Here is a 27,381-nt window from a genome sequence, read left to right on the forward strand (position 1 = left end):
CATGTGTTTTGATACTCCAGCAAGCACTGCCTCCGTCCCTTGAGAGGGTGCAGACCCAGCTCTGCGGAGGTTTAGTGTAAGACGGTAGTGAATTCTTGAGGCACTGTCTCCTGTTGTCTGTCTTCCAGACCAGCTCTTGAGCTTTCACATTTCAGGCAGGTTGGGGATGATCACCTCAGTGACGCTTTTCCTTGCCTGAATTTAACCCATCTGTTAGTTTAACCTGACCTCTCTGGGGGCAGGGACTGTTTATTTGCTGCTTTGTTTGTTGATCTCTAGGCATCAGTGCCTCTTAATTCAGTCAATACAGGGGTGAATGCATAGTACTTGAACTGTTGAACGTAGAGGATGAAGTTACGTGTTACAGGTCACATTTGTTTTCTAATCAGGAAGCAGAATTTGTTAAGAAATTATACATTTTTTTTCAGATCTATTCAAAAACCAAGAAACAATTTTCCTAGAGTAAAAGTTGGTAATTTCTCCTTTAGCTTAAAGGTGTTCATTCAGCAGCAATAGTGGGTAAAATTTAGTATTAGAGGTGAAAAATACAAACTCATAGATCTGAAGAAAAAATGAAAACTGTGTTATAAAGACATCTTCCATATCTCATTCACTGGATTTCCAAATTTCTATCTAACTCAACTCCTTGGAGGATTTCACTAAAGCAATTTTTAAATTACTGAGTATATGTCTATTTAAGACTTTGATGCCCATGTTTGAATCTCATTTGTATATATCAGAGTTAATTAATTTTTTCAGTGTGTGTTGTATACATAATGATTAACAACCAAACTGAAAGTTATTGAGTATCTAGAAAATGTGCCACTGAGTTGTGTTGTTTACAGTGTTTGTGAAAGTTAAATTCTGAATAAATTTTAGAGAACAGCACTAGCAGTGGTTTCTTATGGATTGCTATTTTTTTCATAGATCCATCAAGAATGAAATTTTCCTGTTGCCTCAAAGTCTCCATTTTGCCTTGACACCTTAGTGCACATGTGAAGGCCCTATTTTCACCCCTAGAATAAAAAGGTCTTGGCAGTTACCTAGACACATAAGCCATCATTCACTTCTGTGCCTATGTTGGTTGCCTCTGATTGAAAATGGTGGTTTCCTGATCAGCCCAATGCCTGTCTTTCTCAAGATAGTGCTCCCTATAATCCTTACCTTTTTTTGTTTTTAATTAGGATTGACCCCTTAAATGAAACCAGTTTGCCATCTGTGCTGTATGCCAAAGGCATCAGTGTGCTATTCCACAGCATGACAAATTCTAGAGAACAGAAAGCCTCTACATGAATGGTTTTCTCTGCAATACAAACATCTTGCTTTAGGAAATATCAGTGAGTTTTTTGGGGAGCATAACAACAGAAAGCAAAAAAAGCCATGAACCTGTAATATAAAACAAAGACATGTTCTTTTAATTACAAACACTTTTTTTTTTCTGGGAGAAACAAAACAACAATAAGAGAAGGATATCATAGTTTCACACAACAAGTGTACTTCAAACAAGTGTCTCGTTTATTTATTTCATTGTTCAGCAGGCAATAAAAGGTGTTCTGTAATCATGTCTGTGCATAGCATAGCTATATTTGAAGATGTTGCTATGACGAAATAATACTTCTCAGTCACGTTGGACCTCTGATCTCCATAAGCAGAAATATAGTTAATGGAGTGTATGCCTCATTAAAATGTAAACTTCTATATGTTCTTTCAAAGTGATTATGTTTGATAGCATATAAAAGATCACGGACTATTTACCACAGTTATGGTTATTACTAATTGATTCATGTATTGTCACTAACTAATGGAAGTTTTGGCTCTAGAGCTAAAAATACCAAATTCTCCTACTACTAGACAAAGAAAAAAGAAAGAAAAGAAATTAGCTTTTTTGGAGAATATTGTTTCAGCATGGCATTAAGTACTAAAACAAAAATTATCAAGTCTTTGAAGCCTTCCTTAATATTGGTTAGGCAACAAGACAAATACAGGAGTATTCATGATCGTTAGGGCCTTTCTGCCTTTTTCTCTTGAGACTTCCATTAGATTGCATTCACAAAAGAAATTTAGTGTTAGATTTCTCTACTAAATCAGAATATCATAGCCTGGGGCATACAGAATACTACCACAAAAATAACATGAGGAGGGACCCATTGTTCATAATTAGTGTTATTGAAACAACACAGCACCATTCTACTTTGTTTGTGACTATATAGCATGCCCAAACTGAATTTTAAGTTCACTTATAGAAGTAGTGTTGGTAATGGCTTTTAGCCCCAAGACCTGCTTCAGATCATACAATAGGCAGCAAGTTGCCTAGAAAAGCAATTTTTAACTATTAACTAGAGCTTTGGCCCCAAATCCTTGACAGAGAAACTGTTTATTCCCCCAACCAGTGCTAAAACCCCAGTTTGGAACTTGACAGTCTGATAAGTCTCAAATAGAATGAAGAACAAGAGAGGGAGTTTCTCCCCCTTTACCTTGTAGCAGGCTGACCAATACCACTCACCCTAAGGCTTTTCAGATATGGGCCCAGCTGCTGAATAAGAAAGCAAAAAAGGAGAGAGATGTCAATGTTGTGCTCTGCTCTTGCCAGATACAGAGATAATATTTTAGGATTGAGCGCTTAAATGCTGGAAAAGTCCATCACAGCAAACCAGTTAATCACTTTGCACCTCTGGAGAAGGGAGTGGGATTTGGGACATGGCGGAGGAGCAATGGGTGCTGAAAGGGTCTTTAACTTTTAATTATATATGACTTGTTTATAATCAGAATGTATTCATGTATTATTTATGTCATCAAGTAGGCGGCAAAGAATCAGATTTTGCCAAATAATACAGAGGAAAGGTCTTTGGGGGCAGAAATAATGGGATAGCAATGACCTAGCTTTGAAAGCTCTAGTCACAGGACACTGAAAACCGGGATGGCAGGAGCAGTGTGGGCAGTGGCAGGTGGGGCAGGACAGATTGATGAGAATGAGCTTGCAGGTGCCTTGCATCCCCTCATAAGGACATTGGATCTTATTCACAGGTGGTGAGAGACTAGTTAAAGTAGAAATAATATTTTAGTAATAATAAAGCATAACAAAAGCGTTCAAAGACGTTTTTGAAAAGGTTCATCCATACCACTGTCACTAACTCTTTTTGTGCTTCTAGTCTTTACCCATCGTACTTTTTTTCCCAACCTATTTGTAATCACGTCTGTATATCATTTTGTGTTCTGTTTTCACCCAATCTTATAAGAATTTTCAGTGATACTACTTTGGATGATTTTAAGCAAGGGAGTGATATGATCAGATTTGTCTTTTAGAAAGGTTATCCTAGCAACATTACAGAGATGGATTGGATGGGAAAAGAATCATAATGGGTTTAAAGAGTAGGGAATGTGTTCAAGAGATATTTAGGGAGTTCTGCCCCAATGGACCATAAGAAGAGAGTTCTAGCACAGACATGGAAGTTTCTTCTGGAGCCCACGTTGGTAGTTGAGAGCAAGCCTTGCTCCTCAGCCAGATAGAAATGCTGCCTGATTCCTCTTGGAAAACCCTCCTCTCCCTTCAATATTTTATGCTAGTTTCAGAGATCCGATTTCATTTTGAAGTAGGCTGAGCTCTGAGAGTCTCTGCAGAGACTAACCTGGTGGTAACTGATCAACACAGTGCATGGAAGCAGTTTTACTTGTGCTAGGCAGCACTTGCAAATAATCGTACACAGGTAATAGTGTTAATGCTGTACTTCTTTAGGTGCTTTGCTGGTTATTCCAGTGGCCAGGTGTGTGTGTGTATGTGTGTGTATGTATAGTAATGATAGAGGTTCTGAAAACTTTCTTGAATTAAACTATTATTGTTATTATGATAGTATACATTAACTGAAAAACTTGCTACATAAAGTTACTTTCAAAATGATATATTAGGAAGGGAATACTAGACTTAAGCCATGGGGTAGATTATGCTGCTGCTGCCCAGTTTTGTAGATTATAGTTACAGGGCAAGTCATTTAATCTCTGGTGCCAAGTTTCTTCATCAGAGGTTACAAGTAACCTCTGAAATGTATATGCTACTGTTTCAGCACTTCTTTTCTTTTTGCTAGGGATAAAAAAAATTTTTTTTGATCTGTAGTAGTTGATAGACTAGGTTGCGTTTTTTTTAATTTTTAATAATATTTTTTTATTATGTTAGTCACCATACAGTACATCCCTAGTTTTTGACGTAAAGTTCCATGATTCATTACTTGCGTATAACACCCAGTGCACCAATACGTGCCCTCCTTAATACCTATCACCAGACTAAGTTACATTTTGTCAGTAATAGAGTGGGGGCTATTACTGAATATGGTTAGGGAAGCCTATAAATTACCACTGTAAACAGCCTTCATTAAAATCCTTAATTTTAAGGTTGCTTTGATCTATATTTGAAGGACATTCTATTCTAGTTTCACTGTTATTTAGCAGTGGAATTTAAGACCAAGTAGACAGGCTAGCATGGTGAGAAAGGTTTGGGGGTTGCTCTCCCCCCCCACCCTTTCCTCTCTGTCCATCCCAGCCCCTTAACTTCCTTCTTCACCTCTTCTTCCTTCTTGCTGAGGAGGGCACAAATCTCACATGTCAATGTAGTAGATACTGCTGTAGCAGATTGTAGATGATAGTTAATCCTGTGTATTTTTAGAGACTTTAACACTGTTTGAAATTTTACTTCTGTAAAATCTTGCTTTAAGTTTTAGCTTCTCTTTTTATTTAAACATAAAAATCTCAAAACTGTTCAGGTCACAGAAAATTCCTCTTCAATAATCCATTTAGAAAAGACTTTAGTAAATGATTCTCTATGATTTATTTGTTTAAACATGGGTGCATACTTTGCCATTTCAAAAAAAAAAAAAAAAGATATCCAGTGGTTCCTTCCCTTGCTATTTAGAATTAAGTCATCTTTGAAGATACATTTTCCCTAAAAGTTGCAGGACATTTTATATAATTGAAAGAGTTGGGAGGAACCACAACAGTATAACTTTCTGTCAGATGCTCCACAGTAGTGAATACAGACTAATAAAAGGGCCAAGAAAAGCCTTATTAGCTCTACCTGGAGAAAGGCACTGTCATACTTGGGCCTTCATGAGGTTTGCATATTGCTTTGCATATATATGCATAAAGTTTCTTTGGTGACGCCTGTGTTTGATTTTAATTTTTGAGTAAATGAGATTTTGTAAAAGTGGATTTATGTTATATTGGCATATTGTCTATTTAAAAGAAACCACTACTGTCTATTGAAAAAAAAACTCTATTTTGTTTCCACAGAAACCTGCTAATATTTTAGTTATGGGTGAAGGTCCTGAGCGAGGAAGAGTAAAAATTGGTATGTTTTATCTTTGATAAGTCACAGTGTAGCACTCTTTTAAAACTTTTGCAGGCAACAGTATCACTTATAACTTTTGCTGCAATAATATGCGTATATTCATGTAGTTCCTTCTGATCAAAGCCATTTCTAAAGAGTTTACATTAAAAGTGAAAAATGTTTCACACTCTTAAAAGGTGTCAGACAATCTTTAGAGATTGAAGTGTTCTAATTATAAAATAAGCTGTGGAAGTTTCTTAGAAACCTTTGCCTTCATTAAAAATAGGTATGAAGGTGAGTGGCTTCTATCCATGTTAGAAGCCAGCCTTATCTGTAGTCACAGGGCATACAGCATACTAGTAATTATAGCATCAGTTCTGTTCACCTGAGCCAGATGAGATCAGAACCCATGCCTCTGTTGACCTTTTAACATTAGGAATTACAAACTAGGAAAAACCACTGAGGCTGGATAGGTACAGAAACTTAAGTTTGAACGAGCCTCGTCTTATAGAAGGCCTCTGCCTGATGGGAAAAGAAAGTAGCATGCCTTCTGTACCTTGGCATGTTTTCTAATAGCTCTGTTTTCTTACATATCAGAGCAAAATTTTACCCAGTTCTGGTCTGGTACCTATAAGGATAAAACTGAATTTATTTATTCTAACTGGTTTTTTTCATTGTCATTTCTAAGTTGTGTTTTTTGCATTTATTTAGTTTGTTTTGTGTGTGGGTAAAAGAAATGTTATAACTAAATTATCTTAATTTAAAGGCAGCAGGATTGTGGGAGTATATAAAAAAGTAGAGTAATTTCTGATTGCAACATTTAATATAAATTCAAATTATCAGCTAATTTGTACCACTTAACCAACAAAGAAAAGCCTAAGATGTTCCTAACCCCTCTTCCTTATCCTCCCCTATAAATTCCCCAAATCTCACTTTCCACTTTTAATTACACGCTCAGAATACTCTTTTATCATACAAACCTCCAAATTTTTTAGTATTGCAAATATTTGATGTACGTCGAAGTACTCCTAGTCATTGACTACCTTTGAGAGCCGGGCCCTGTCAGTACTTACTCTGTAGAGTCACCAAATGCCTGTTAAGTCTTTACTTGTGTTTTTACAAGTTCAAATATAAGTTCAATGTGTGGAAAATAGAAGAGACCCAGCCAAACAGTAGTTACAGATGTGTTTTTTACTATAAGATTTGGGGAAATTTTGTATAACAAAATAATCTAGTTTGGAATTATATGTAATGCATATGATGTTAGCAAGTTTGGGGGGATACTATCAGCATTAACCATTCACATTTAAGAAGAAATATTAGTTCTTCTATAAACCAGTATTTAGTAATCTGAGTCAGGTGCTTTTAATTCTTTACCAAATTTCTCTGTTGTTTTTTTTTAACCTCCATAATTAAGTAGGTTAGATGAGGGCCTACTTCATTAAAAATGTTTATTAGGAGAGCAAAACCAAACAAATAGACGAATCTTGAAATTTTTGATAGGTGGTATGAATAGGTGATTGTTCATTCAATGTGTATTTGATAAAAGCTATGTGTAATGACACTAGATAGATACTAAGGAGATGAAAAAAGATAGTTTTTGCCTTTAAGATTACAGTTTAGTAGGATAAACAGTCATGCCTGAATAGCTACACTACATATTAAACTGTGTCAAATGCCACAGCTCCAGTTCTGAGCTAGGAGTTTATGACATTTGTCAAATCATCTAATTTCTTCTTTTGAAAATTTTCTTTTTTCCTTTTGAAAAAGGAGGTGATTGAACTATATGACCTTTCAAAAGGTCTTTTCCAGCTTAAAAAAATTGCTATGATTCTTTAAAGTTAAGTTAGTAAAATTCAACCCAAATAAATGTGGGTAGAAAGTGGTGGTAACATACTGTATGGTCAACTTCTGATGACCGCAGTGACCAGGCTTATTGATGCAAATAATGGAAAGCCTTACTGTAACTGATCTAGTTTCTCAATGCTTGTGACCAATACAAAGAATGGACAGGCAGCTAGCTTAACAACCCTGTCCCCAGTGATGGTGTGACAGGCAGAAAGAAATCTTCACAAGGGTGTAGGGTCGTCCTTGACCTCTGGCATCAGGGCATATCTATAACCCAGGTGAAGAATTCAGCACATTTTCCCCATCTTACTAAATAACAGTGGTAAAGTTAGAGTAATCAATTAAATTGGTAAAAATCTTTTGGCTTAACATTATTATTGTCTTTTTTTACAGCTGATATGGGCTTTGCCCGATTATTTAATTCACCTTTGAAGCCTTTAGCAGATTTGGATCCAGTAGTCGTAACATTCTGGTACCGAGCCCCAGAATTACTTCTTGGAGCGAGACATTATACCAAAGCTATTGGTGAGTAGAATTAAAATTCCATGACATTTTAAAAGTGGCTTTGTTATTGTAAAATATACATATTTCTATACATTAAGTCAAATAAAACAGAAAATTATAAAAGTAAGAATAAAAATTACCCTAAAAGTCCACTACCTAGAAACACCATTATTAGCATTAGGAATGTATTATTATAGGCATCTGTCTCTGATAGATAAATAGATATTTTAAAACTTTTTAAATATATGGGATCATACTATGTATTCTAAATAAAAATGTATTTTAGATTTTACTTGAAAAGAGAAAATAAGCACAGTAAAATTTCTAAACCATTAAACTTCAGACAAAGGTTTCCTTCACCAAAAGAAACATTTACTTCTAAAAGATCCCCTTGGAGTTAAGGGGAAAAAATTACAGAAAAAAGTAGAAGTTTAGGATACCTAATTCACTTTTCAATTTTTGATTGATTACCTCCCTACTCTGAAGAATTGGAAATTAGTACTCTTCTACTTCTTCCCCACCAACCTCTCAATTTATAAGCTATGTTAGAAATATTGTTGTCATTATTATGATTATTATTACTACTTTGTTGATGTTTACGACATTTATTTTCTATTTACAAACCGTAATTCTCACAGTTTATACTCAGATTATATATTGTAACACATTCAGTGTCAACTACCACAGACCTTTTACCACATGTTTCCCATTACTGACATCTTTGCCTCATTTTATTTCATGGAATTTTATCATCGCGTACTTTTCTTATGTGCTTTTCTTTTCTTATTCCCTTTGTTGTATGTCTTCACTGCTTACCTAACTTGTTCTGTGTTCTCTAGAATGGCGTTGAGCCTGCTTTTGTTGTTCTTGGTTACCTCCATCCTGAAGTCTTCTATGCTGTGCTGTATTCTGGATTTTCATCCTGGCTTTTCTTTTTTTTTAATTCCTCTGAGTTGGATATATTTCCTTCTGGGCTTTATTATTTATTATAGCATATTTTCAGCTTGCTTTGGAAGGGTGTCTTGGAGGTAAATTTTTTAGTTCTTGTATTTCTGAAAAATGCCTGTGTCTTACTGTATCATGCAGTTTGGCCAGGTTTAAAATTCTAAGTATAAAATAACTTTCCCTCAGTATTTGATGATGCTCTTCCATTGTCTTGTAGCTTCAGTGTTGCTAATGAAGATTCGTGCCAGTCTTGTACTCATTCCTCGGTGGATTACGTGGGTGGTTTTCCTTTCTGAAAACAAATAGGATTTCTTATCCTTATATTTCACAGTAATGTGCTGGCCACTTGGTAGGCACATTCAGTCTGAAGTTCATATCCCACATCCCGTGTCTGTGGAAAACTCTTAAACTAGTCTTTGATTCCCTCCTCTCTGTTTTCTGTGTCTGTCTTCCCTAAGCTGAGTGTGGGCAGATTTTGGATTCCTGAATTTGATCCTTTATACCACTTTTCTTATGTTTTTCTGCCTTTGTCTTTTTCTCTAAGAACCCCTTCTTATTCTCTATTAGTTTTATGTATTATTTTATGGAGAAAAAAGCATTTCAGCTATCTGTGAGGATGGTGATAACAGTGCTTTTTAATTGTTTGTAATTTGCTGTATTCCTAGAATTATTATGTGTTTTCTTTATAGACTCTCTTTTTATTTGCATGTCTTGGTCTCTTCCTTCCATGTGGCAAGTGTTCTACCACTATTTGTTGACCCTCAATTGTCTCTTCATTAAGAATCAGCTTACAGAAAAGTGCTTGGGAACTTTGTGTACATAGATCATAGGGCTCCTTGACTGCAGATTTCAGGATGATCTAGCAGAGAACTACTGTGAATGGGGGGGGATCCCCAAGTGCTAGCACGCACAAGACTTTGTCCTGAGGCCATTCAGATTCTTTAAGGGAAGAGTCTTCCAACTTTGGGCCCTAGTTTTATATACCTGGTAGCTCCAGGGCAGCGGATGGGAGCAGGGGAAGGAGAATCAACTATTCAAAACACAGTCTTTGGGGGGGAAAAAAAATACAGACTTTGTAGCTGGTCCTCTAAGGACAGAATCTTCCCAGAGTTGTACAGGACAATCTTGCTTCACACTCAGCAATAATACTGTGTCCTGGGGCCTTTTCTGAGCTGTTCCATCTGCCTTCCATCTTCCCAAAGTAAAGTGTTCTTATGTATCTCTGCCTAGATCAGGTCTTCATATGGCCAGTCCTTTTTCATTCAGATCTTAGTCAAAACACTACCTCTTCAGAGAAAACCTCAGTGATCACACAGTCTAAAGTAGTCATCCTGCCTTTCCCATCCCACTTCCATCTTACTGCCTTAATAGCATTGAATAGTATCTAAAATCCACTAAAATAGATAGACCTTGCCTAGCTGGTCATCCTAGTAAGCCAGTGCCTACATGGTACACAGTGAGAACTCAGTACTCTTTGTTGAATGAATGAATGAATGATTCTTGTCCCCAGTGATCTCCGCCTGTTCTTTTTATTACTATGGATGTATGCCTTTCTTAATTTGCTGCCATTTCAGTGTATACTCAAGAAGGGAAAAGAAGAGATACTTGTGATCATTCTCCCATATTAATCTTGAACCCAACAGGTCTTTCTTCAGAAAATCTTTATGTTCACTAATCTTCATAATTGCTTTGAGATCACATTTCATTTTATAGAAGAGTAAAGGTAGATAAAGTTAAGTCAGTTAGATATAGGACTTCTCTGTACTATCTTTGTGACTTTTCTACAAATCTAAAATTACTCAAATAATACACTTATTTTTTAAAAAGCCAATTAGAAGGAAAAGTAAAAATTATTGAAGCTAGTCCTGTTTTTGAGTACATATTATTATCTACACATACATTTGGTTATCTTTTTTATAAGTATATTCTAAGTGCCTAGAATATAAACTAATATGATGCATAGCTATTTTTTCCACCTAGGAAATGAATATTTAAAAGCAGTGTTACTTTTGATTAGACATATTAACAGACTACACAGATCAGGAAGTGATTGCCTGATCTTAGCTGTTATCAACTGAAAACTTGAGACTTTGAATTGATTTAAATTAAGTAAAAAATATAGCATCACTGTAGCTTGTGACTCTGACTTACAATTTATTATCTTTTTCTCAAGAGACCTATATTTTATTGTGAACATTGTAGTCTGTATAACCTGTTATTATTCACTAGGACAGTCTGTAGTCTGGCAGTTTTGATGCAGGGCTGTTTGTCACAAAGCTAAACTACCAGCAGTTAGGTAGATTCCCTTGTTCAAATGGCTTCATAATTTGCGAAAGAGAAGGCCTTTCTTCATATTTTTCCTTTCTTCCTCCTTCTCATCATCAAGATTTATTGGATAACTGTTAGGTAAACTTTTTAAAACTTAAGAGAAAGCAAAATATATGCAAATCGTAGTCTTAGCTTTGTCACTCAGGGTGGGGGTGTGTGTGTGTGTGTGCATGAGCGTGCACCCTTATGCAAAGCATTTAGTTCTTTAGCCTCATTTTTGAAAGTGGAAATTAGACTAAATCATCTCTGAGGTCCCCTTCAACTCCAAAAGTTCTGTGACCTCGGATAAAACAGTTGCTTCTGAGGTAGGAAGATTACAGAGGGAACTAACTGGGGTGCAGATGATTGAAACCAAGGTCCGGCCAGACCCTCTGCGGTGGTGATCCCCACCCCATGTACACCTGACTTGGCCAAGAGCAATCTTGGAAAATACTTTTATGAAGACATTGGCTCAAAAATGTTACAATATGGATATCCTTCAAATTACTTTTTTTTTTGAGGGAGAGAAATTGTACATAAACCATTTTTACTGTAAATTTTTAAAAATAGAATAAATGAATAAAAATGAAACCTCTTCCTTGATTCCAGTCTCTCCCACACAATCCCATTCCACCTATTACTTATGTAAGTAGCCTGAGGGTCCATTAAAGTACAAATTCGCCACACCACAGTGAAAGCTACTTACCAAGAACTTGCCTAGAATTTTTACTTCCCTGTCAGATAGTTGTAGTTTGAGCAGCTAATAGAAGAACTTTTGTAGTTGAATGCACAGATTACTTATTCAGTAGTTCATTTTAATGGCATCATTTGGAAGGGTGAAATCTGCTAGTGAAGTGTGGTGGGTTATGTTAAACCAAAGGCTGCTAAGAAGCAGCTAAAGAGCACAGGGGAAAATGTTCCCATCCTCTATTACAGACAGATTTTTGTGCTGCTGTCTTTTATTCTCTTATACAAAACTGCAAGCTGAGTCATTAAACCAAAGAGAGTAAATAATAGGTTAGTAAACATTGTACTCCCAGTGACAAAGTTTAATTCAGTTTTGCGTGTTTTGGGGTTTTGTTTGATTGACTTCATGGAGAAGGCTGAAAGAGGAGATTCAGTCTTTAATTAATCATCACTAAAGCAGTCTCTTAAAGTTTTACCTAAGTATGGACTTCTAAACTCAGATGTTTGTTCTCAAATAACTGAATGCCCACTAATTATGTGGAATTCTATTAAGTGGGAAATATGCTATAAGATAGGGAGAAGGAGAATTTACTCTTTTATTGAGGTAGAAACTTGCTATTAATACATCTGTTGATTAATACATTATTTAACAAGCTCCCCCCCCCCCATTTGGGTCTACATAGCATGCTAATTGCTATCTACTTTGCCTAGTTAGCTCAATAGCTACACAAAGCATCCCAGATTTTGAGAAGTAGATGAGATTTATATGTTTTTACTTTGAAAAGTCTTTCTAGAAGGAAGTAGGCAGGTAGGTGAACAGGAAAGGACTTTTCCATGAACTTGGCACATTCTGAAAATAAAAAAAAAAAGGCAAGATAGAAAGGAGAGACTTATGTACACAGATTTAGAAATTTGTCTGAAATAATAACTTGCTTAGCTAACTTAACTTCATGATTCATGTCTGGATCAAGTTTTTGAAGAAAGGAAGGATGATGAGATTGCCAAAAGGTAAGAGATGATAGAAAAGGTACAGGGAAAGAGTTTATGAGGGTCGGGTTAAGCAAGGTTAAATAAACTATTTCTATACTACTTTCTGACCTTTTATTTTAGAAGCAATGTCACTTTAAGGATAGCTGCACCGCTTACTTACCTCTCATCTTCCTTTACATGTTAGTTTTCTTTAGTATTTTTCATAGCTAACCAGAATGGGTTGTTATGGTGTCTTTTGGATGCTATGAGTATAGTTTTAAACATGCAAATTGACCCATTGGCCCTTTTGGTGATGTTTCTAAGCTTGCCTATCTTCTCTTTGATTAAGATTACCATAAGTCAAGTTATCATATGGGGTACATATATAAAAAGAATAATCACAAAATAATTTTTCTGTTTACTTTCTGATACTAAAAACAAAATAGCTTGGCTGGTATCTCTTCATACTTTTCTCTGTGGTGGTATTGGCTAACTTGGTGCTCTGATGTGGTTGAAAATGGAGACACAGACAGTGTCCATTTTAAAAATCCCTTGCTTGTAGTTAGGGTGTATAGTCTTAATAAAGAGATGATTAACTTCTTACTCTGAAATATATAAAAGGGATAATTATTCCAATTAAATATTCCAATTTTAGATTTTAGGAATTCTGAATTATTTTATAAATTAACATTTTTTCCTCATTTCAATTTTTGTGACAATTATTAACATACCTGGACAATTGGCTTTAATAAAATATGGTTTTTATTTTTCCTTCTATAGTTATTTATATTTACCACAGGTATTGGTTAGATCAGTCAAAAACCACCGATTGAGTGTCCGCTGCGTGCACACCATTGTACTTAGCGTAGAGAAGTTAACTTTGCCGGTTTAGGGCTTTGTTAAAGTAGGAACTGAATAATTTCAGTTTTAAATTCTGAAGTGGCATGTAGATCTCTCCTCTATTAATAACAGTTCTAGTCAGTAAAAGTTTAATATGAATGAAAGTTAGCTTATATCTTAAAGTGAATGAAAGGAATTTGTTGTACTAGAGAGGAATCCATTTTGCCTGGCTTTTATAAGTAATCCTAGTGAATTTATACCCTTTATACCTATCTCAAAGGTAGTATTTTGCTCCCTATTTTCTTGTGCTTATTAAATTGCAAAATCTGACACCACTGTAGCATAAAGAAATACTTTGAACAAAAACTGTTCAAGTAGAAGTGCAGTTTCATTCGAATATTTGAGGTCAGGCATTGTCTTTCTTCTGTTGGAATAACATCTTGCTAACTGGTGCTAGCATGTGAGGGTAATTATTAGACTTTGCCAATTAGCAAGTACGTAAACTAGATAAAGAAAAAATATTTTTACCTCAAAAAATTGTGCTGATTATTTTTGGCAAGTATGCCCAATTTCAAAAGCTATTTGGGTTTTCTGTTTTTGTTTTATTTTTTGTTTAATTTTGTTTGTTTGTGGTTCCTGTGCTCCATATGCAGCTTTATATGTATTTCACAGATAAGGTAATGTTTGAAGCATTTAAAAATTGCCAAAAATTTAGATAATAAACTTGATTTGAACTTGGAATGAAGCCACTGGGTGGAATGGAGGTGTAATAGGGAATGAAAAATTGGGGTGGGTCGGGTGGGAATATATATTTATAAACAATATTCCATGGTATTTTTAATGATAATTGCTTTAGGAATTAATATGACTTATTAGGAAAAGAAAAGAAAGGAAAAAAAACACTCCCCACCAAGATAAAAATGCATTTTCTTTTGGAAAGAACCACTTTATTTTCCTCCTTTCTTTTTCTTTTTTCCTTTCTTTTTTTTTCTTTTCTTTTTTTTTTTTTCCTTTTGTTTTAAAGATATTTGGGCTATAGGGTGTATATTTGCAGAACTACTAACGTCAGAACCAATATTTCACTGTCGACAAGAGGACATCAAAACTAGTAATCCTTATCACCATGACCAGCTGGACAGAATATTCAATGTAATGGGATTTCCTGCAGGTACACATTATGTTTTTGTTTTTGTTTTTAAATCACTGTTGTTTGAACTTAGATATCTTCATTGGAAAGGTGTATATCTTTAGCTGATGAAAGCTACTCTAACTCAATTCTTTATATTTATGACTTGCATTAATCAAAGATCCTTAGAAATAGCAAAATTTATAGAGTTCACATATTAGCATAAAGATATTTATGGGTTTTCTGAATTTGAGGAGTATATTTTTGTTTCATTTTATTTTTCTGTTTTGTTTTGTTTAATATTTGAAATGATAAAATATTTGCAGTATCTGTATTAAAAGGTGCCTTTAGTTCTTACCAGGGGAAACTATAAATAAAATTCAGTAGTATATATTTTTGTCTGGAAGCACATATAATAATGCCATTACTTCGGATTTAAATACAAATTTTGAACATTATTTGTATTTAGGGCACTGTACAGAATCACATTATATTGAATAATAGAAATTTTTACCCTATAACCCTTGCCAGTAAGAACATTCTTTTAAGTGTTGTGTTAGAAGAGCAACCTTGCCTGCACCGACTGGCAGCAGGGAGAAAGTTGTTTAGGTGTCTCATCACAGGCTTAGACCCCTTAGTTTTTCTGCTATATCCCCATCCCTTGTTATGCCATAGCATGGTAGTTTATCAGTCACTAAAAACTCTGCCCAGAGCTCTAGAATAATGAAATTTTGCTTTAAAAACCTACGTAATATTAGCTGGTCAGGTATTTATTAGAAATTGTTTCTTATTAGGAATTTTTCTTAGGTCAGGGTGACTCAAGAATAATACCTGGGAGTTATAATTTCACATTCCCTTGTAGGACTATTAACACAGATACTACCTTTCTGCAGAATTGGTCAACGGGTCTTTGAAGAATGCTTCTTTGTGATGAGAATTTTATTTATTCCCTAAAATTTGAGTACCCGCCATGTACCAGGCACTGTGTTATGCATAAAATAATGTCTATATAACAGGCATGATTCTTGCCGCCTTGGAGTTTATATTGTACTACTCTAAGTAGAATGTTTAAATAATAGCTATGGTTTGAGTAGATGGAGAAGAATGGCCTTTTCTTCCCACTTCTGAATGTGTCCACCATTTCTAAGGCCCGAGAGAAAGGAACATGGCTTGCAAGGGGGTGGTAGTGGGGGGTGGCCTCTGCAGGAGATGACTCTTACTGTGTAGTTCAACAGTTAGGGGAGGCTCAGCTTATAAGAAAGTTGAAAATGTGCAAAAGAATGAGAGTCCGTGATAAGTTCTTGAAAATTAGTGACATGGTTTATGTTATATTTTAGAAAGATTAGTATGGTTGTGGTAGGTAAAAATCAATTAAAGAGAGGTGACTGAAGTTAGGGAAGCCCGCTGTTTGCTTGTATAGCAGTATTCCAGGTGTAAAGTGATTAAAAGGTTGGAGAATAAAGGACAAGTACAGAATTTTTTATATGTAATTGAGGGAAAAGTAAAAGATTATCTCAAGATGTGTAGCTTGAGAAATTGACAAAACAGAGAAATTGGAGCAAAGAAATAATTAAGGAGAAAATCCCATATAGGAGTTTAAAGTATGTATTTAGTTGACTTTACAGTGTGGTATGTTTGGAGGCTAGGTTGCGCATATCTGCATAAGTAAGTTGAAGGCAAATGTCTAAATGCCATTTAAAAGCTAAGGCTGCACTGAAGCTACCTGTTGTAGTACTGCAGCCAGGAGCCTTGCAGGACGAGCCCATTGACAGCGATGAAGAAAACTAGCCTAGCCATCTAGCATGTATTGTTTGAGCAACGGAAACGTTTTCTACCTAATGTAAATAGCTGGGGTTGTTTTTGTTAATGTTACTGAAACTAGCCAAGCCACCAGCTGAGTTATTTGCATAGTAGTTATAGCCTGCCCTGTTCTATTCCAGACAGTTGTTGCTGCTTACATTGATTGCTGCTGTAAAGCAGTGTATTTAATAAAGTGAACATAAGGAGGGCCATGTATTAAAAAAAAAAAAATGCATCTTACAGCTATGGAGGGCAAAGATAATCCATTTGTCATTGAAGAGACTGGTTACTGATTTAACCAAGAAATTGGGTGGAAAGGGGGAAAAAGTGGTTTTACAAACAGAAATAGAAATATTTATTAATAACTTACTCCTCTCTACTTACAGAAATTGAGGTAACCTAAAGTAAATTACATAGAAAGTAAGCACTAAAAGATAAACTTTTAGAGATCTAATGCTATACAAGGGATGAGAATTGTATTTATAGGTCAAGATAAGATGTTTACTATAGCTAGTCATTTATTTGAGGTCTGTGCTTTCATGGAGGTTCAAAGTATATGGGACATGTGATGAAAATTGAGGTAACTTTTATTAAAATTCTTGAGAATAGGAACCTAGACAACATAAAATTTTATCAATGTATTTCACAGATAAAGATTGGGAAGATATAAAAAAGATGCCTGAACATTCAACATTAATGAAAGATTTCAGAAGAAATACGTAAGTTGGAAAGAAAGTAGACCCTTTGTTGATTTTTGCTTTTCCGGAATCCTCAGTATAAGATTGAATACTCAACAGAATACTGAACATAAGCTTATTCTAATAAATAATTTTACTTATTTATTTAATAAATATTTTATCTTTTAAGATGTTTAAATGATAGAAAGAAGGTAAACAGCTAATTTTAGCAGCTGATTTGGATATGAGAAAAAAAACTCTTCCCATATTTATTACTTTCTGGAAGCGAGCATCCTGGAAAGGGCCATAGCTGAAGCAGTAAGAGACTGAAATAAGCAACCTTGCTAGCCCATCACCTGCCCACCCACCTGGGTTGTGTAGTCATTTTAAGCAAGTTTTAATAGAGAAGAAGAAATATTTCATTTATTTACAAAGCAAGATCAGAGCATTGGGAGAGGACAGTTTATAGGCCTATAACAAATTTTAACAAATTTTAAAATTTATTTTAAACTTACTAGTAAGGCTGAATTAAACATTTGACCCATATGTTATTTAAAAGAATTGTTGAGATAACAATCTTATTAAAAAATGCTATTCAGTATATTTTATTTATGAAATTATCTTGTGTTTACTCAGTGATATCCATTCATAAGTGACTAGCGTGAATATTGAATGAAATATGAAATTGAGCTAATGCTATGCCGATTATGCCATTTTCAATATATATTACTTACTGGTTGTGATTAAAATAATTGTTTGGAAAAACTTCAGCCAATGTAAAATTAACCTCAAAATCTAATACAGATATTTCATAGTATTTCTCTTTCAGGTATACCAACTGCAGCCTTATCAAGTATATGGAAAAACATAAAGTTAAACCAGATAGTAAAGCATTCCACTTGGTAAGCTTTAGAGAACAATAATAAATTTTTTTCCCCTGATTAGCTAACCAGAGGTTTGTGGGGATCAGTGATGGTGTGCATTATTTGCTTTTTCTGGAAGAATATGAGAGATGCAATATTTAGTTCTGTATAATGGAAAAATAGTTTGACCTAGAATCCAAATGAATCCATGCGCTGTTGTAATTTATGACATTATATTCAACTTGCCAACTTAAATTTGTTTATAATAAAATTTCCACTTTTACATCATAACAATTAAAAATGATTTTCAGTTCTATGGGTTTTTTTGAAGTTATATAACATACAAAGGGCAAATTTCGGGGAGAGGGTTGTATTGTATTTGGCTTAAAATTTTTTTAATCCTTTATTCCCAATATTTTTAAATGGGTTCATTAAATGGGAATTTTTTGTCTTACAAGTATTATATTTTCCTTTATTATAGTAGCAGGCCACTTGCAAACATTTCTTCTATTTCTGCTTTTTCTGTCTACTGCTTCTGCTTCTATACCTTCTATTTATTTTTATATCATGTCATATGTCATATATTTCATATCTTATCAGCAACTTAGAAAGCAGGGCCTAAACTATCTTACTGCCACACAATATATTATTATCCAAATAATTATTTCTTATAACGTACTTACAACAGGACCTATCAAATAGGAAGGTAAGTTAGATCCTTTAAAATTATAGACTTATTTATTCTAACAAAATAACAATAATAGTGGTAGACCGAAAGTACAATTCAGGGGATTTGCTCCTACTTACCTCAACTGGCTGCTATTCAGTGTAGTCTAAAGTGACTCTCACAACCATCACCACTAAAATTCCAAAGATATACTTCCCTCACAGCTTAGTTGCTTGTTTTTACTGCAGTGACCTATCTTGTGTGGGCCCATCTGAAAGCTCTAATGTAACTCCATTAAAACTGTTGAGCATTTTAAATGGCAAATCCATGCTTTTCCTTTCAACTCTAAAAATAAAGTTGTGCTTCCACTGAAATATCAGATCATCAAAATTAAATTTAAATCTCACCATCCCAGCGTTTCCTCTGTATTTTTAAATATTTTATGTCCTCTGTCCTTTGATTGTGTCATCTCCCATCAAGTCTCAACACATCTGTTGGTTTTCAAATGTGGTCCTAGTCCACAGCATCAGAGTCACCTGGGAACTTGGTAGAAAGGCCACTCATCGGACTCCTTCCCAGATATCCCAGTCAGAGCTCTGGGAGTGGGGCCTAGCAGTCTGCTTTCAGAAGTGCTCCAGGGGCAATTCTGATGTAGTCTAAGTCTGGAAACCACCTCATTAGATCAAAGAGGATAAGCTGAGAGACCACTATTTAGATAAGCTCTTAAATCACCTACTAAAATCAAATGTTCTAAAATAAATAAATTAAAATAAAGTCATCAAATTTTCTAGTTCATAAAGTCTTAAGTAAACTATGTTTTAACCAAAAAATACTGAATTTTCACATTAGTGTGACATTTCTGTAGGCAGCAAAATAATTAATAATAAATAATAATGGCAGCTAACACATAGTGTTTTCTTTATGTCAGGTACCGTTAGAATTGCTTTCCATATATTATCTCATTTAATTCTGAAAACAAACTTGTGGTGGTAGGCGCTATTTTTAATCTCCATTTGACAAATGAGGTTACAAAGAGATTGAGCAACTTGTCCAAACTTGTCCAAAGTCAATCAGCTAATAAATGTCAAGTCAAGACTTAAACCCAAGTGGTATCCTTTGAGTCTCCATTTATAACCCCTCTGTACTTTACAAGTTCTGTATCAAGCACCGTATTTATTTAAACTAGGATAGCACTGGCCAGGAGAGCTTTCTCTGATGATCTGTGCTGTTCAGTAGGGAGCTCCTAGCCACATGTGGCTATTGAGCTCTAGAAATGCACCTGATACAACTGAGAAATTGATTTTTTAAGTTTAATTTGGTTTTAGTTAATTTGGTTTTAAATCTAAATAGCCACATGGGGCTAGTGTATTATTTGTGTTATAGTAATTTTCCCCTTAATAGAAAAGAAATAGACAATACAAGATTTTAGTCCTGTTCTAAATTGGACAAAGTAATTTGCATAATGTAGATATTGGTTTAGAGTAAGAAGTAAGTTTAGTTACCTCTTATAGGAGAACCAAGTAAGATCATGATTATTAGAATGACTAAATGTGAATTGCTACATTAAATGTAATAATCAAGTTTTTCTGTATTAATTTGGGGGAATAAATACCCTTCAAATTGTGGTGTTTTCATCAAAAAACATGTACGTCCCACATGTGGCCAAGGATATAACTATGAGAAGTAATGCAGTAATGTTGTTATGATTTATGGTTTCAGCTTCAGAAGTTGCTTACCATGGACCCAATAAAGCGAATTACCTCAGAACAGGCTATGCAGGATCCCTATTTCTTAGAAGATCCACTTCCTACATCAGAGTAAGTGATGAATTTATTAACTCACCATCATGGTAGAATATTTTGGAGCATGCTTGTTTGAGTTGTCAACTCCAGGTTGCCCCACCTCTTACATGGGAACCCAGGGAAATCCCAATGACAAGCAAAAAATGAGCTCTGATGACTGAGATATCATTTCGGGCTTTTACAGTTAAGAGGCACGCCTGTTCATGTCTTGCTTTATGGAGCATTGCCTGCTTTAGTTTCAGTGGTGTGCTGGTTACTCAGTGGCTGGTTGATGAGGCATGCTGTAGCTCACTCAGACTCACTGAGATTGCCCACTGCTTGCAGTTACAGTTTTATGTTCCATTGGCAAATCCCATTCCCAAATAAGTTGTTCCCTGTGCCATCTTTTATATGTAGAGAGAAGAGTAAAAAAAAAATTGTGTTTGAATAGTGACATTTCCGCTGGAATCTATATTTGGGTTGTAATAATAAAAGAGTAAGGCTGGGATAAAAGAAAGTTGAGTCATATTCAATGATTATTGATTATTTTTATACAATGAAAAGCCCTTCCATGACCTGCTATATGTCACTGATTAGAAGAAAAGATTCATCTTGTCACAGTTGCGTGAAAGGTGCTTATTTTACAAATACGGAAACAAAGTCCCTCTTAAAAGAATAAAATGAAGCATCTAAAATATTGATTGGCATATCAGAAATCTTTCTTTTTTCTTGTGAGCAGTGTTTTTGCCGGTTGTCAAATCCCTTACCCAAAACGAGAATTTTTAACAGAAGAAGAACCTGATGACAAAGGAGACAAAGTAAGTATTAAAGTACATTTGGCTGCTGCTTGTTTTATTCAGTGCTACTGTAACAGTTTCTTGTTTGTGTTTGGTTCTCCTTCTGAGTTGAACTTTATTTTTCTGTTTAACCAATTGAGAAGAACCAGCAGCAGCAGCAGGGCAATAACCATACTAATGGAACTGGTCACCCAGGGAATCAAGACAGCAGTCATACACAGGGACCCCCGTTGAAAAAAGTGAGAGTTGTTCCTCCTACCACTACCTCAGGTGGACTAATCATGACCTCAGACTATCAGGTATTTCCAGTTTATTTTGTACTGACTTGCCATATCAGTATTTGTATGTGGGTTTGTGACCTTTGGAAATGCAGCATAACTAAGAAAATGCTGACCTTTATGTACCTGGGGAAATACATTGACGTGAGTGTTATTGACATGGAAAAGTACTGACTGTGGTACGGTACAGGGTACCTACTGACTTTTGAACTAGACAGACCTGGAATGATCGAACTTAAATTATGTCATTTATTAACTGTGTGACCTTGGACAAATAATATAACATTTCCTGGCTTTAGTTTTTCATCCATAAAATGACACTAGCCAAGTCTTACTTGTAGTTGTTATAAGAGTAGATGTAATAAATCCTAGCACCTGACTTGTGGTAGGAGCTCAATCAATGCTGTGTATTGTTTTGAAACAACAGTATACCAAGCATGATTAAGAACACAGGCTTTCAGGGGCACCTGGGTGGCTCAGTTGGTTAAGCATTTGCATTTGGCTCAGGGTCCTGGGATCAAATTCTGCACTGGGGTTCCTGCTCAGTGGGGACTTTGCTTCTCCCTCTCCCTCTGCATCCCCCCTTCTTGTTTTTGCTCTCTCTCTCTCTCAAATAAATAAATAAAATCTTTAAAAAAAAGAAAAAGAACACAGGCTTTCAGATCCCAGCCCAGCTGCTGACTTTGGGTATCTTTGAGTAAGTAATTCAGATGTTCAGTTTTCTCTTTTGTAGAAGTGGATGATGGCAAGTGTGAGATGGTAGCAAGGATTAAATGAGAGGACATACGCTAAGACACAGCGGCTAGCCTGCTGTAGTGCTTAATAGATGTTACCACTTTTATCACTTTTATTATCATTTACCATCGTTAAAATTCTTAGTAGCAGTCATAGTACACAGTAAGCACTTCTTAAGTGTTGGTGGTGGTGCTTGTGATGACTGTAATAATAAGAGCTTTTTGGGTGCTTACTATGCCAGCTTTTATACTAAGCATGAAATCTACATTTTTTCCTTTTATCATTATGGTAACTCTATGAGGGAAGGGTTATCACTGTCATTTCAGAGATGCTCAGACAGATTAAATAACTTCCACGTGTTCGCCTACCGAGCTGGGGGCCGACTCAGGACACAGGCTTAGATCTGACAACCAGGGCTTCTCCGTTGCCTGCTTGTGGATCCCATCGTGTGGCATCATCAGTTTCTTTGCAGAAAGAACGCTTGGAAAATCATATACCCCCTCCCTGCTTATTCTAATCATATTGCCAACTCACTTGGATCTCAGTGTAGGAAGGACACTGAAAACCTGACCAATTAGAGTTATTTACCTACTGAAAGAGAAAAGGAGACCTCACTAAACTCATAAGGTTCCCAGAGCCTGCTATGACCCTTCAGAAATGAGATCTTAACTCTTTGCTTTGGTTGAGAGGTCCCATCTACCAAACCTTGGAAATTCTTGTCTGCCCAGGTAGTAACTCTCTTCCAGGAAACTAAACAAGGAAATCAAGGACAGACATCTCCGGGAGTTGATATTTGTTCCAGCATCTTTTCCTCCCCATCCGGATGGGAAGAGTGCATCCCTCTCGGCTCAAGAATGTGTTTGCACACTCAAGTGATGGCATGCTTAGAATGAAGCAGAGCGGTGCTCAGAGCTTTGCTACTGAAACCAGGAAAATCGCTGTGCTTCTTGTTTTCTCGATGTTATCATTGTGGTTGGTTTTTGTAGTGACTGTAATTTCATGTGTCCACTCTTTTTAAAATGTTATTTTGCTAGGGTTGACAGAATTTAGAATTACATGATTTATTGAATGTGCTGTGAAAGAAGAAAGTAGTAAATTATGATTAATCAGTTATCATGTTTGTCTTGTGAGATAATAAGAGAGAGAGAGGTGCAGGAATGGGAATAACAATATAACAGATCAAAATCATAGGACTCTAAACTCTTTCACTGTTCTTTCCCTTTGTGCTCTTTTTAGAATTGAGAATACCATTCTTCTTACATTTCTATAATTATAAACTTACTTTTGTATACAACTTGTTGCAGAAAATAAGATTCATTAAAGGGCATAAAAATATTTAATGCCAAAGAAAATGATTCTGCGGTACCTTTTCTTGTCCTGTTCGTTTTTATTCTTTAGTCACATGTGTGCTAGAAGGCTTCTGTTGAAGAATCTAGCATGTAAATTAGCTTTGAATTTCTTAGTGTATATATCATTAAGTTCATGTATAAACATCTCAAGCAAATTAATTATTACTTATCAGGTAGTTACAGAACAGCTTAAAAGGGGGTTACTGCTACAGAAAAACAATGAACTGCACAGCATAGTAATGAGACTCAGCTTAATATTATTTACTGGCAATACTTCTGACCTTAGTTGATAGTAAAAGATTTGAGGGTTTTGTTGTTTTCATTCTAAAGCTAGTACATGGCACAAGACTTTTAAATTCTTACTGCCTGGAAATAAATGACATTGCAAACCTAAGCCTCACTGGCTTGGGGTGGAGCCAACTCTTAGAAACACCTGACTCTCATTTCTCGCTCATTCTTCTTTTGCAGCGTTCCAATCCACATGCTGCCTATCCCAACCCTGGACCAAGCACATCACAGCCACAGAGCAGCATGGGATACTCAACTACCTCCCAGCAGCCTCCACAGTACTCACATCAGACACACCGGTACTGAGCTGCCCTGGAATGTTGTCAATGCACTGTTGCTAGCGCTGCAGGACTGACGGTGCAGCTCTCTGCGGGAACCTGGTATGGGCCATGGGAATGTACTGTACACCCACATCCTCAAACTGTCCAGTAGCCAAGTTCCACCACTTTTCACAGACCGGGGTAGTGGCTTCCAAGTTGTACCTATTTTGGAGTTAGACTTGAAAGAAAGTGCTAGCACAGTTTGTGTTGTGGTTTGCTACTTCCATAGTTTACTTGACATGGTTCAGACTGACCAATGCATTTTTTTCAGTGACAGTCTGTAGCAGTTGAAGCTGTGAAATGTGCTAGGGGCGAGCATTTGTCGTTGTATGTGGTGAATTCTTTCAGTGTAACAACATTATCTGACCAATAGTACACACACACACAAAAAGTTTAACTGGTACTTGAAACATACAGTATATGTTAACTCAACAAAATAACCAAGACTCAAAGTGAGATTATTTTGGTACACCTTTCATTTTAGTGTCTTATCAGTGGGTTGATTCATTTTCTACATTAATCAGTGTTTTTCGACCAAGACTATTGCTTGGGTTTTTTTGAAAGTACAAAAGCCACATAGTTTTTCCAGAAAGGTTTCAAAACTCCCAAAGATTAATTTCCAACTTATAAGTTTGTTTTTATTTTCAATCTATGACTTGACTGGTATTAAAGCTGCTATTTGATAGTAATTAAATATGTTGTCATTGATATAAACCTGTTTGGTTCGGCAAACAAACTGAAATGATTGTCATAGACAGTGTTTTATTTTTCCTGTTGGTGTTGCTGATTAGTGAGCATGCTTTAAGATGAAAAAAGCATGAATGATAACTTCCTCTGAAAGGTGCGGCATCCGATTCTGATATTTTGTCCTGATTTTAAAGCTGGTTGGTGTAGTGCTATTAAAATTTTGTTCAGTTAATTTTCCTTTTTAAAACTTGTTCGCACGTTGTTTAGGGTGCCCTTACTTCAGCAAAGGAGAAGGAGTAGGAGAGCCTTAGAATTTTTGAGGAAAAAAAAAAAACCTATAACATACAATGTACTGTATCAAACTATTTTACATGAATGACACAAGTATTCTGAATTTAAAAAAAAATTGAACATTGTTAAAAACAAGGTGTTATGTAATAAATTTATTTTTCATAAATCAAAATATGGAGTCGGCTCTATTTTTATATACACAAAGGTGTTTTATTTTAAAGCATGCCATAACAAGTGGCCTCTAAATAAATCTCTTCAGTTGTTTTCCTTAATGATGTCTATATAGTCTGCCTCCAGAGTGGAGTGGAGTCATGACTGAATGATTTAGATAGGAATTCTTTGCTCTGTTGCTCTTAGCACTATAATAGAAGATGTGGACTAGACACCTTTCTAATTGAAAGAATTATGATGAGTCTTCCATTTCTAGTATAAGGCCTAATTCTGTATTATGCTGAGAACAGTTTGTTTTAGCCCAAATAATTATTTCTCCTCCCTCCTCCAGCACAAAACACAGAAGATAAAAAAAGCTAATGTAGCTTTTTCTTTAAAATTCAGTTCATTCCTATAAAAAAAAAATTCTAAAACATTTGAAGAACTGAGGAATTCCAATCCTGATAGGCCTGACTGTAGCAGTAAAGGTCATTTAGGAGCTGGATCTGCGTTTCCATGTTCTGTCTCCCCTCCGCAGCTCCTCCACACAGCTCTTCTTACCATAGAGCTCCGTCCTCAGCACCTTCAGGAGCTCCCCCCTGGTTAGGGAGTCATGTCTTCTTGTTTCCCTCCACTCGAAGTGCCTTCTGTTTTTCCTCCCTGCCTTTGATGCTGTGGCTTCCAGCCTTCGTGGGCATGAAAATCATCTGCGGTTTGTTTTCTCTGGATCTCATCCCAGAGGTTGGTTCGGGGGGGTGGAGAGGGACATGGAATGCTCATTTTTAACAAGCTCCTCAGTTGGTTCTGATGTGGGAGTCTGAGGAATACACAGGAAGAACACCTCCAAGCCGGTCTAAAGATTGAGCAAACAATAGCAGTTCAGTCCGTGGCTTAGAGAGAGGGCTGCCCTATTGACAACCCACCTTCTTCTGCGTAAATCAAAAAGCAAAACACATTATACCAAGTTCCACTCTAAATGTTTGGTTTCTTTTTAACTCCTAGGGCTCAGCTCTCAGATTTTTAAATTTCTTTATCAACCCCCCGTTCTCGGAGTGATCCTGTCCAGTCTTGAGGAGTTCAACATGTTGATGACTATCGAATTTACATATCCACACTATTTCATATACAGTTCCAGATGCAGGTATTTAATTGCATCTGTGACGCATAGACAAATAACATACTCAGACACACACCAAACATCATCCTCTAGCGCACTCCTTGGCTTTATTTCTCTACATTGCACCCATCACATCTATTTGACTATTTTCTGTCTCTTCCCTATAGAATGGAAGTTCCATGGGCGGAGCCTTGTTCCACCTCAGCCTCTCCTCTTTGCACTTGCCCCCAGGTGATCTCACCCAAGCTCCGGACATGGGTAGGCTGATGGTTCCCACATTTCCTCTCCAGACCTACCTGCTGTATCTGGCTCATTACTATAGATGGTCTCTAGATTGAAGACATCCACAGCAGACTCCTGGCTCCACCATCCACCCCACTCCTTTTACAGACTTAACCATCTCACTGACTAGGAACCCCTCCCTCCCAGTCATCCAAGCCACACAGAAACTTTGGTACCATCCCCTCTCACTCACGCTACATCCGTTCCATATGCAAACCTTGGGTGCTTTTCCTTTCTATCCCCACTCGAACTGCCCTCGCTACGTTTACTGCGCCACCCTGTGCCAAACCACAGCCACCTCTTCCCTAGACTCTTACACAAGCTTCCTCCCTGTTTCCACCCTAAACTCCCTCAGCTTCCTCCGTACGCACACAGCAGCCTGAGTGACGCTTTTAACACAGCTCATGCCCCTCCTCCGCTCTCATCCCTCCAGTGCTTCTGGCTCAGTGAAAGCCAGGCGAGTGTCTGCACATGGTGGCCTCGCATGTCTCATGACTGTCTTCTGCTACCCTTCATGTGCTTCACTCCAGAGGCACTGCTGTCCTTCACTGTTCCTCAAGCCTACCAAGTACGTCTTGTCTCACATCTCCGGCTCTTCCATCTGCATCTGTCTCCTGCTCTCGCCAGCTAGTTCTGGGCTCACTCCCTCACTTCCTCAGGCCTGCTCAGGTCTTATCTTAGAGAAGCTTTCCTTTCCACTCTGAAATAGCAGCCTGTTCCCTACCTCCCCACCCTAACTGCATTCCCTATCCCCTTCAC

General features: G+C 36.4%; 1 protein-coding gene across 3 annotated transcripts in view; it reads left to right on the forward strand.

Moving 5' to 3' along the window:
- Nucleotides 1-25,245, forward strand: part of CDK8 (cyclin dependent kinase 8) — a 118,022-nt gene extending 92,777 nt beyond the window's left edge. For 2 of the 3 annotated variants that reach the window (XM_008692162.2, XM_040621696.1), the window contains 9 exons: nt 5,278-5,335; nt 7,556-7,687; nt 14,439-14,582; nt 16,990-17,059; nt 17,847-17,919; nt 20,267-20,364; nt 21,068-21,146; nt 21,266-21,424; nt 23,956-25,245. In XM_008692162.2, the coding sequence (XP_008690384.1) occupies nt 5,278-5,335; nt 7,556-7,687; nt 14,439-14,582; nt 16,990-17,059; nt 17,847-17,919; nt 20,267-20,364; nt 21,068-21,146; nt 21,266-21,424; nt 23,956-24,081 (939 nt within the window). In that variant the 3' untranslated portion in view covers nt 24,082-25,245. The remainder of the gene's footprint in view (nt 1-5,277; nt 5,336-7,555; nt 7,688-14,438; nt 14,583-16,989; nt 17,060-17,846; nt 17,920-20,266; nt 20,365-21,067; nt 21,147-21,265; nt 21,425-23,955) is intronic. The other variant, XM_008692163.2, reaches the window with a different exon arrangement.
- The last annotated feature ends 2,136 nt before the right edge of the window (nt 25,246-27,381 follow it).

This window comes from Ursus maritimus, unplaced genomic scaffold (genome assembly GCF_017311325.1).
Source record: "Ursus maritimus isolate PB19 unplaced genomic scaffold, ASM1731132v1 scaffold_10, whole genome shotgun sequence".
Lineage (NCBI taxonomy): Eukaryota > Metazoa > Chordata > Mammalia > Carnivora > Ursidae > Ursus > Ursus maritimus.